General features: G+C 38.2%; 1 protein-coding gene across 1 annotated transcript; it reads right to left on the bottom strand.

Moving 5' to 3' along the window:
- Positions 1–3,242: 3,242 nt before the first annotated feature.
- Positions 3,243–5,294, bottom strand: LOC147870298 (uncharacterized). Its single transcript, XM_087338699.1, has one exon. It carries the CDS (start codon positions 5,110–5,112, stop codon positions 3,436–3,438), a length of 1,677 nt encoding a protein of 558 aa, XP_087194825.1. The 5' UTR covers positions 5,113–5,294; the 3' UTR covers positions 3,243–3,435.
- Positions 5,295–12,579: the final 7,285 nt, after the last annotated feature.

Here is a 12,579-nt window from a genome sequence, read left to right as displayed (position 1 = left end):
AATTAAATGATAAAAATAGGCAATGCTATTGGGGGTGTTAATACATGTTTACTCCTAATCCCTTCCACAATTACAATGAACAATCGTTATGAGATTAGCCCAACTATAATGCATGGGCAGAGTGACATTTATACAATGTGTTAATATTGTGATAACTTGAAACTTCAAAATACATGGACATATGTTTTGTATTCCAACTTCCAAGTAATAAAACATGTGGTATACAATATAATATCACATGGCACATATTTCAATGAATGTTTCGCAATTTGAACACCAACTCTCGACAATAAATAAGTGTATCATGCATAAATCTTCACTTTATGTTGGACCAGATAAATTTAATGTGAATGAACTAAACTTGTGCGTATTGAGAGATCGTGAAGGTAATATTGGATGAAGATATGCCAACCCATATGTATTATATTGTTGGTACAATTGCAAATCCAACGAATACCCGAGTGATCTGAAAGCTTCTTTATTGTCATTGTTGATTCCAACATCTCACTATGATTGTGCATTCATGTTTTCATTAAGTAAACCAAGAAAGTGTCTATGTATTGTTTGTTAGCTTTAAATCTCTTAACATGGAAAAGGGAGGGCTAGAGGGCACTAATCATGAGTATGCTAAGGAATTGTAGCCAAAACGTAGGAGGTTGGATGGTTTCTAGAAATTTAAAGGGAAGACGAACTAATTTAGTGCAACAAACAATAGCAGAAATTAAAAGGGTTGTTCTATAATTACGATTCATAAGGGTGAAATGACGAGAGATTGACATGTTGCAGAGAGTGGAAAGAATAGTCATGACATGTCAACCACTTGCATAGGCATTTCAATACCTACATATAAGTCCTCTACATCTCATCATTGGAATATTATGGCAAACAAAAATTTCTTATGGTCATTTAAACTTCAACAATCATCAAAATCTATGCAAGAAAGAATTGCATTACTTCTCCTTTGAAGTCCGTTTTTAACAATGTTTAGTAAACAAAATTGAGCATATGTGAAGCATTTGCTCCTTAGCCACATGGGTTTTATCCAAGAAAAAATCTGTTATGAATTTGATATTTAAGGTTCTTCTTGGAGTTATTTGAAATAAAGTCTAGGGGGGAAGTCACATGATAAACTAGTTTATCACAATTCAACAAATATAGACACGCTACACGTGTGATAGAATTAAGTTAGGCATAAATGTGATACTTCAATATAAGTCAAACTACGACACACTACTCATGATGTCACTAGATCTCCCTAGGCATGCTTGAAGCCCAAGAGCAAAAACTGCAAAATGGTTTTGCATTTTTCTTTCCAAAAGAGAGACAATGTTTCTATACATTTCACTATGGCACTCAATGTGATCAACTTCGTACCTTAGAGGCTAGAATACATTGTAAGGTCCCAATTAACATAAGACAAATAAATTTTGTTTGCTTTTTTTTTATCCTCCGAAAGCTACCCAATCCCTTCTTTTCTAGATTACAACAACCTATGATTGTTAAATATTACAAAAAATACAAGTATGAATAGACAGGTATTGAAAATAAAGGGTGTCATGTACAAGACAAATATATTTATGAAATCATTAGCAAAGTGTCGAAGTGTGACTACGATAGAGTGTTTCATTCAAGAGTGATCTACTTCATTTGCTCCCAAGTGAGTGTGTACAGAACACAACTAAGTGGGTGAAAGTGAGAAATAATCTACAATACTTCTAAGCTTCACTCTTATACAATAGGTTCTTGGCCCCAATGACTAACCCATGTACCATATGCAACAATCCAACCTTAATTTAATCACATGTGAGAAGTAATTAACACCTATCCATGCCAACAATGGCTATATTGGATCTATGGTTTCCTGGTGCTTCATTTATCCTTGCTTTTCATTATGTTTCTTTCTTGGCAATCTCCAATAATTGTGAGAACACGTACATAGTTGATTCACATGGACTAGAATACATGTCTTCCATTCCATGTTCTCATTGCTTGTGTTGATTGTCACTCAATGTATCTAGATAATTAAAAAATGGATACCTAACTTAAATGCCTCACACATTTAATCTATCAAAGGGGCATCCTACTAAATTTGTAAAAAACACTTAAGAGATATGGTTCTCCCACGACCATCTATCAATTTGTGTGAGATTATATTCGTTTGGTGGGTCAAATTCTAAGGTTGCAAAGTAGCATATTAAATTGAAAATAACAAGTGGGCAACTCATGAGTGTTTTTTGTTTCTTAACAAAATTTGCAATATTCACAGAAGCATACTTGACAAAACATGGACACTTAGATGCCGATTAAAATAATTGAATGAAGATTTAAAATCTTTCATGAAGGGCAGAGTCACACATGCACACTTGATTCATTAACCGTGTGGGCAATATCAACATTAAGGCATGCGTATATTCTTTATTTTTCACACAAACACATATTACTTAATAACCAAAAGTTTTACAAGCAACATAGATCCCATGTAAACAAGACACCCTACCATTTCTCGAACATTACAATATCTTCAATAAATCGTTCGAAGACTTCACTCATTCATCGGTCACACATATTGCGTGTCTAAATATACCCCAAGCATTTCATCTATTAGGTCATGACTATATAAAACAACGATGAAAGCAAAGCCTATGATTAATACTTTATTGTGATTTATGCTACCCATGTCTCTAATGCTTCGAGAGAGTTATTGATGGAAGACCATTACTTGCTCCAATTTCTCAATGAATGAATTTGTATTATCGTTCACCCTCAATGCACACATACTTGGCATGACATTGGCATTGGACACAACACAATCTCTACGATATGCACGTCCTATTTGCAGGAAACAACAAATACAAAATATATAGTTAACACATAAATGAATAACAACAATATATCTAGACCATAAATATTTAATGTGTTAACAATTACTTAGAAAAGCACATTGCCTACAACCTTATTGCTCAGAAAAAAAACACTCACAATTAGTTTGATATCCAAACACGAGTGTCTTGAGGCCTCTATAGCCCCTGTAAATCAAATTGGGTATGCATTTTCATTTCATCTATTACTCTCCTATTTTGTAATCTAATGTAACTAACCCATGGCAAATACCCCAAGGAAAACATTAGGGAACTTAAAATTGTACACATTGGGGAACTTCCCTACCAACACGTACATATATAGCACCGCGGTCCGCAAGATGCCTCATTCTTATAAAAATAAACGTGGTGAGTTTACTTCCTCCAACATAAACTAAAATTAAAAATAAAACACAAAAATGATGTCGTTGAGTTTCATGCAAAAATACCTTTTGTTCATGTTTTATTTATTTTTTGTTTGATCGAAAATATGTGTTCGTGCGCGTGCGGATTTGTTCCTTTTTTTTTTTGGAGGGGGCGTCCATTTTACAAAGTGCGGATGACGGATGGGAGGATGTCACGTGGCGTCCAACTTAGCAAGCTGAGCTGGCCTGGGATGGTGACGTGGAGAAGCAGGGGAGGGGGAGCACTTTACCAGGAGGGGGTCAACCGCAGCGGTTGCTTTTTCGGCCGTTACGGCGGGCGGCGGCGGAGGCCCTGATCGGCGTCGCAGGAAACTGCAGCACTCGAAATTCACGTCACCAGCGCTCCGCCGAACCACGCCCACGACGTCACCCCCTCGCATAAAGCTCGACAACGGCCTCTGCCCCCCTTCATCCCAGCCACCGTCCGATCTGCCACATCCCACGGCTGCCCTGCCTCCATGCCCGTCGCCGTCGGATCCCCTGCACGATCGAACGGTGATCCATCCTCCTCCATTTGTCGCAGCCCCTTCTTCTCCTCTCCTCCTCCTCCTCTTCTTCTTCTTCTTATCTAAATGTAGTTCTGGAATCCACCTATTCCACTCGCTCCACAGACCTATCTCCGCAGAGCAGCTCAAATCTAACACGCTAGTGGGCGATAAGGGAACCTTCGCTGCCGCTGCCGCTCTCTTGATTACGCCATTAGTGCTATGGCGACCTTCCTCTTCAGTGACTTTCTTCTCTGCACAATGATCTATGGCCACGGCCACTTTCTCCTCCTCCTCCGCTTCCTCCTTCATCTCCTTCCTCTCTACAAACGGGTGCTTTAGAAGCTCTTCGCTGGTCCATCTCTGCTTTGGGTCTCTCTGCAAACACCTACTCAGAAAGTCTTTACCTTCTTCGGACAAGCAACCTGGCAATGGCAGAAATAGCTCTTCTGGGTTTCTCCTTCTTCGTAATCTTCTGCTTCTTCCTTCCGTTTCTTCTTCTCCTTCCACGTCTCTTCCTTCTTCTTCTACTCCTCCTCTTTGTTCTTCCTTTTGCATCAGAGCCGCCATTAAACCTCCAGCAGTAAAACTCCAAGGAGGCTTACCAGTGGCCATCTCAATGACGGTACAGCCAAGAGACCAAATATCTGACGCGGGTCCTTGATCCCTAGCTTGGATTACTTCAGGGGCCATCCAAAGGGGGGTACCACGAACGCCATAACCAGAGCTCGGATGCAATTCCTTCATCGCCAAAGATGATTCTTCAAACTCCGTCTTGTTCTGCTTCTTCTTCTCTGACAAATGCTCATTCTCTTCTACCACAATGCATTTAGCGGAACCGAAATCAGCGATTTTGATGCCGCCTGAGGACCCAATCAACACGTTCTTCCCCTTGATGTCGCAATGTACTACGCCCCGTGTGTGCAGATAATGGAGACCTTGGAGAATCCCTCTGGTGTAAACCCTGACCAGAGGTTCTTCCAAGGGGCAACAACCGAATTTCTTCATCATATCAGTTAGGTTCCCACCGCCCATATACTCCATGAACAGGTTCAAAGTGGGGACCCCATCCTCTAATGTCTGGTCACCGCCCAAGCAACGTACAACATGTGGGGAGTCGAGGCCACTCAGGATGCGGAACTCATTCTTGAGGGCCTCTTCAGCAGCACAGCCTGACCGTGCCACCGATTTCACGGCGAAAAGCTCCCCATTCGCTCTGTTTATGGCTAGGCTCACCCGGCCGAATGACCCTGACCCAATTTCGTTGCCACGGATCCAATGGCTAATACTCGAAGAAGATGATGAATGAGATGAAGCAGATGGGGGAGGGGGTGGGGAGGGCATTTTGGCTGTGGGTTTTATGAATAACGAGCAGAGATTGTAGGGGCCCTCTCAGAAGAGGGATAATTAGGAAAGGAGATAAAGAAAGGATCATGAAGGGCGGGGATCAGAAATGAGTAGAAGGATTAGGGTAGAAGGCAAAGGAGGATGGTAAGAATGGAAGGGAATTAGAACAGAGGGAAGGAAGGCACAGGGGAAGAAGTAATATGCCGTCGAGAAGAAGAGGAAGAAGGGAAGAAGAAGAAGAAGAAGGAAAGGAAATGAGAAGAAGGTGAACCTCAAGAAAGAGGGAAAAAGGAGGAGGAGGTTGAGGTTGAGGTTGGCCAGTTTTTCTTTTCTTTTTTGTATTCCCCATTCATTTCCTATGTATGTATGTTATGTATGTATGTATAATGTATGTATGTATTTATTTATTTGCTAAATGACGTGGCCGATCTTCCTCTCAACTGTTTTGGTCCGTTTCTCCCCCCCCCCCCCCCCCCCCCCGCTGACGTGTCTCGTGTGGTCACACCACCGTCTTTGTCCCATCAAATTTGTCCCCATCGACCCTCAATATGTATGTTTGGCTTCAATGTTAGGCACTAGTGCCAAATGATCACGTTTTCAACCTTATCTCCCTTGCTACCATGAATATTAACGCTCTTGCCATTCTCACACTCTATTGGAGGCCAAAACCTCTCTCTCTCATGTGAAAGCAAATGATTATATTGATGAATGTGTGTGAAAAACACTACAATGGTACCATGATGGAGTATGGTCACCACTCGAAGGGTAGTGGAACATGTTGAAATTCTAATCGGCAAGATGAAAACTCCACTGATGAAAGAACTCTCTCTCTCTCTCTCTCCAGTAGCTCGTATCACTTGTGCCAACAGATTCCCTTGTCCAACAAAGCTTCACAGCAACTAAAAACGATGAAGCATGAACAAATCTCTGGAGAAAGAGAGGTTTTAATGACCTACATAATACCCAATGACACTTAATGATCAACGAATGGTCAAACATTAGTTCCCTCACTTAGCCATCGACGCTTGCATTTGAGGGCTCTTCTTCATCTCTCGATTCAAAAAACTCCTTCAACCCTTGCCATTTTTTACTTTATAACAATATTGTTCATCCCACACATAGGGAGATGCTCACAAACCCATTAGACCTTAAGTGCCTCATTTTCCTTTCTAACCCTATACAGAGCCAATGAAAACATGCCATTGGGCTAATGAGGTTGTGGATCAAATTAGTTCATACAATAGCTTAAGGTAACAAATGTAGAGTAAGACTTGTCACCGAGTATCCCAGAGCAGCAAACTATTATGTGATTCAATACTCAATCTTGTACTAAAGCTAATATTTCAATGATGAGCCTTAACCTTTCCAATAGGCAAAATCACTCAAGTGCCCCTAGAATAGCTTGCATATGTGTTCATAATAATAGGGTGTGTATAAATCGCTTCATATGATAACAACACTCACCAATGTCTCAATGGAAGCATTCCTCCAAGAAGGAAATTTTTTAACCAAACTTGACCATGAAAGAAATATACTAACTACAAAGTGTCCTCGTTGACACTCTTAACAAGTGTCTCCTTGTATCTCATGTTTCACCTACGTAAATAGGAAAGAGATATGCACTCTTATGTGTCCACTCCACTTTAGCGTTTTAATAAAGAGAATGGAGAACTCATTCAAAGAGGAACATATTTTCCTTATTTACCTATCTTGGACTCTCATATTTGAAAGGAGAATCAACATTCTCACTCTTTCATCATCTACATCATACCTTCTTCCTACATTCAGATATTACATTTCTATTACAACTTACATTGCAAAACTACTTCTAAAAGATATTTTGGAACTCTTATGTACCCATTATCTATTGGCTATATGATGTTTAGGTGTTTAGATGCCTCCCAAATCCCCTTTGCTCTCTCTCTAAATGAAGAGTTAGAAAGATTGTTCAACCACTATTTGCACAAACTTTCTCGTCATTTGGTATTCAATGTCCTGATCTCGCCCAACTCCCATTCAACTTCACCCTCTTTAGCATGGAAGTTATTGGTCATTGACAATTTGCACTATATGTATATATTTGGGTCGTGTTTTCATGCTTGAATGTTGCCTAAGTTCTCTCTCTCTCTTTGGTAAAAGCACACAATTATATTAATTGTATGTAAAACCCACTTAGTTACAACACTTCTTACTCTCCTCTGCATATCACATGGGCCTATGTAGGGAGATGAATGCCCTATAATACCCTCTCTCTCTCTCTCTCTCTTTTATCTTAATTACCTTACCCTAGTGGTAAGCTGTTAACACTACAAGCATTGCATCATGGGTTCGAAACTCAATTTCCTCACCTCTTTATTATATACTTCATATACTCTTAATTCTCTAGATGCCACCGTGGAATGTAAGGGATGAACCCATGACCACCCGGTCTCCATCGGGCAACCTTACCAACTGAGCTACACACACTCTCTCTCTCTATCTCTCTCCTCTCTCTCCGTCTCTCTCTCTCTCTCAAACCCCCACTCCACATTTACGCTTTGTGTACTCCTTCCAGCACTAAAACATATGCTTCCACCCCCACTATTTCTCCACCATTACCCACCTTTCTTTTCTATTTAAAAATTGTGCATGTTACCTCTTGTTATTGTTTATCTTTTATTTACCATAACTTAGTCGAGCTTCCAATAAAAAACTATGTACAAATGTTTCAATTTAGATATTATATACATACCCAAAATTTGGAAAGGGAGATTCAGGGGTGGGTTGTGTGTGATTATCGACATAATGAAAACAAGAAAAAAAATTGCCTTTAGGCACGTCACAAAGTTTCTTAGAGGACAAAAGAAATTTGTCGTTTATTTGAAAGCCTTCTCAAATGCTCATTATATTCTCTTTGCGACAAATACTCGCATGCACTTTGTGTATCTGAAACATGGTGAAATTAGCCCTTTTGCATCTCTCACATTTTTCTAGACAAGTTTGCATTGAGCACCTTTCCTTGGAAGTGCCTCAAAGTTATAATGTGAGGTTCAACCAAAACTTTTGCTTTAGTGTCTACACTCACTTTTTAACGCTTTTGCATCCACGAGTTACCTATGACATGCAATGTGCACAATCCACTCTTGCACATTTATGTTACAAGGCTACAAAGCTCCAACTCTACGATTTCTTCTTATTTTATGCTTTACACGGAAAACAACAATGCACGTAACACCTTACCTTCCCCTTCCAAAAAGTGGCAACAAAGCATCAAACTTCTTCCATCTAGGAGGCCTTCATATTGTTTCTAAAATTAGAAATGAAATTAATTATTGGACATTTGTACAACGTGCTATGAGTTGTTTCGCCTAATTTTCCAATCAATTATTTCCATCTAAGTAGTTGCAGCTTTCTGTAAAAAATTTACAGGTTGTCCCACCATCAAAACTCGTGTAACTTCAAGTGGAATTCATCACATTGCTTAAAAAGTGCAATATTGTATTGTAGTAAGCTTGCCAATTGTCACTTACCACTTATTTATAGAAACTTGTTGAGTCGAGTTGGAAATATCACTTTGAAACCTCAATGGTGCCATTGAGTAGAATTGATTAAAAATCGCAAAAGTCTTCTACTTATGTGACAACATCACAAGAAAAACAGAGTTTGTCAATTGGAACTTTGTGAATATATTATAATGTAGTCCATATCTACACTTGGTTTCAAATTCTTGTAAAATATGCATGAACATGAATGATGATGTGTTAGCCATGTATATGCACTAACACGTAAAAGGTTGTTTGCATGACCTTGTGTGCTCAATTTCAAGAGCTAATGTTTTCCTTTTGTGTTGACACCTAGGTAATGATGGCACACATCAAAAGTTTCTCAATTATATGATTCAAGAGACATTGCTTTATGTGTATGGTCATGAAAGCAAATGAGCATAACACTTTCATGGTAGGAATTTTCTAATGTGAGAAATTAAAATGAGTTTGGCGGTACTCTAGGTTTTGGCCTTCTTATACCTTTATAGGTGGCATGGTCTTTTAAATCGCAAAGGGTTAATGCAAACTCTTTTGTCATGGCATGTGGTTCTCTAACCTATATTATGGCTAACCAAGCTCTTCAAACAAGAAAGTTCTTGCATATATTGAGTCTATTCTAGTATGGAATCGATGATGTGTGGCTCGTATATTTCATACTTACCGATGATCTTTTGTAATATGTAAACTATTAACATAAAAGCTTCCTACCATATGTTGGAACTTTATACCCAATATTGTAGTTTAATGCATATTGGAGTTGAACACTTTCAAAACTTTCAATGAAACATTTTACTATGTTAAGCAAATTGAGTCATTTATGTATATTGTACATCCATTTGAGGCATAGCTGAAAAAACTTGTATTGAGCATGCAAAGGTTTGTTGCACCATGGATTGTGCATGCATGCGTGGAAATAATAGAGAAATCACATAACATGTTTTTAGATGCACATGGACAACCCTTAGAGCACATTAATAGAAAATATTGTCATGAGATGCTTTGTTGAACATATGCATGCGAGAAATAAATCTTAGTTGTTGTTTAGGGTAATGCCAATACCTCTGGTCGAACGTAGCATTATTTCAGATTTTGATTTCTCGCTTTGACGAAAAGTAAGAAATATTGATTTGCAACATTTTACGGCAAATAGTAATATATTTAACTCTTACTTTTGCACGACTATTATTGGGGTAGCTACTAGCAAGATCATTGGAGGAATAATGACTTGAACACCAAAATAATTCTCACGTTTTTTAAAAGTTAAGTACTCGAATGGAAAATTCTACTTTTCGAAGCTTACTTTCTTTATTAGAAGTATATTCTCGTATAGTTAAAACCACAAGGGGCAAAATTGATATTATCATTATATTGGATTAGGTGTGAAGGCATAAGAACACGACAAACTTTTATTATTAAGAAGGGTATATACCAATATACTTAAAACAACAAGGGACAAAGGTATGTCATCATTATAAAGCGTTAGATGTGAAACAAATTAAGTTTTCTCCAAGTTTGAAGGTCGACGCTATCATTTTCACTCTCTTTTTTTTACCACAAAAACACTACATCACATTAGTTAGCAAACATATCATTTTTCACTCTTTGTGGTGTAGACAATATGACATCTTTTGATGTTTTAAAGGCAGCGATTTACGAGCAAACATATAATATCAATGAAATTAACTAGTGAAAGAATTTTATAGTAAATGCAAAATCAATTAATTGTCCGTGTCTCCTACTCACAATCTTAAGATTGGAAATCACAATTTGAACGATCATCATGCTTGGATAACTGTGTCTTACAATATTCCATGTCCTAATAAATCAAACTACGATATAAAAAATCATTTATTCCACATTGTGCTATATCACATATTCTAATGACATGTTAATTGGTAATATACTATGAGCAGTTCAATCGTCATTCAATATCGTGGCTGACATCCATAAATAGATATGATGTGTATCCAAATTTCATATTAGTTCTCATAATGAATTGCAAGAGTATTACCGATATTTTTATTTTTTTCTCTAAACAAGATATCCTTCCATTAGTTTTAAAAAGCATATCTGCTACAAAATACAACCAATAGTTGCTGCTTCCAGCAACACCTTTGTTACAAAAAGACTTCAAAAGCTTCCTTTAGAGCCTTGTGAAAGAGGGAATGATGTACAAAGCATTACTCACATATTGCAGATATTTATCATGCAATTCAAACACATTCCGTACAAAATGCCTGGTCTAATCCAATTACAACATCCTTCTTCTCAACCTTTTTATTGCTTGTTGTATATTCTGCTTGCTTTACTAATGTCATTCCTTCATCGGTGATATGCTTCTTGAAAATGTTTGCAATGGGATCAAAGACCTGCCGTTATTTTACAAAATTAACCGATACATCCTTGACAACTCCTCCACCTTGTCATCTCTCCGCAATGCATGGCATCCTGAATGCTCCTTTTCCAATAGTTGTTGCTTATATTGGGTAAGCAACTCATGTTGAACTTTCTCCAACAGTTTTGGTTCACTGCTTGCATGTAAATAATGCCAAACTCTTTCTTTTTCTTGCTTCATTATGCCAAGTACATGAAAACATCAGGTTTCTCTATGTCTCTCTCCAAGTATTCCCTTGCAATCAAGTCTTCAATCCTCTTCTTGATAATCTTGAATTCAGGCTTGAACATCCGCCCAAGTTGTCACACATTCTAGCATTAGTTGTTGATGTGGTACCACTTTTCTACTCTTCATTATTCTTATAATAGATGCATCAATTGCATCAAAGTCAAAAATCGGTCACCATACCCTCCAATTTTGGAGGTGAAATGACCTCCACATTGTTGCTTCAACTTTGTGAGAATACTCTGTTCATGATCATCATTTGCACTCTTGTCAAATAGAAGCCTCAGATGAAGCTTCTTCCTGTAGAATTCTACAAACAGATCCTTATCATTGATGTATGCAAGAAGCTTAACAACCTTCTCAAGTGTTTCCAAATCATCCGAAAATCTCAAATAACCATCGAAGTGAGATTTGCAAAAACAGTTAAAACACCCAGAAAGTTCACTACATGAGGTTTTGTATTCTCCTTCTTGAGAAATATGAAAGTGACCTCATCTAGCATTACACCTTCATGCTGCAATTCAATAAAAAGATGAAATGTGTCCTCTTCTTCCCCTTGTTTGTTGCCGTTATATGCTTCACTTAAAGTATTCTAAGAGACTACAGTCATCTCACACATATCTTCAAATGTCAATGGAGCTTCTTCCAAAGCACCACATTTGCCATACATATCGATGAGTAAAGTACTGGCCATGACATCTTTTTCAATCTCATCCCAAACCACATGTTCATGAATAATATACCCATCTCTCAATGACCCTCAATAAAATATGCTTCAACCCCTACACCTTCTTCACTCATCCTTATAACAAAAAAAATATTCATTCAGTCCACATAAATCATCTTGCCGATTACGCCAAGTTCCTGTACAACTAAAAATGAAATAAATCTAGACTATTTCCTCCTCCCTCATGATTTGCTTCGGCTCCCACACCGTCATCACTCATCCTATTATCATATTACTATGCTTCAATCACTATCGCCACACCATCAACACACATCATAATGAGAAACCTAAAATCTTCTTCATCCAGTCCGCATAATCTTAATGAGCCGATCATCTTGACATCTCGCCAATGGCCACGAAAATCCTGTACTAACAACAAAAAAATTCGAACCCCCCACCATCTTCACTCATCCTTATCACAGAAAAAATTTCTTCATTCAATCCACATCACCATCTCGCCGATTACCACCCAATTCTTGTACAAATAACAATAAAATGAGTCTAGAATATTTCCTCCTCTCCTCATGATCTACTTCAGCCTCCACACCATCATCACTCATCCTCTCATCATAGCAATATGCTTCAATCTCTAC

The sequence above is a fragment of the Azolla caroliniana genome, unplaced genomic scaffold (genome assembly GCF_043228905.1).
Source record: "Azolla caroliniana isolate FFs.n. ecotype wild unplaced genomic scaffold, voAzoCaro1.0.p SCAF_1, whole genome shotgun sequence".
NCBI lineage: Eukaryota > Viridiplantae > Streptophyta > Polypodiopsida > Salviniales > Salviniaceae > Azolla > Azolla caroliniana.
Note: the sequence above shows the minus strand (reverse complement) of the source record. Positions and strands in the feature narration are given on the sequence as shown.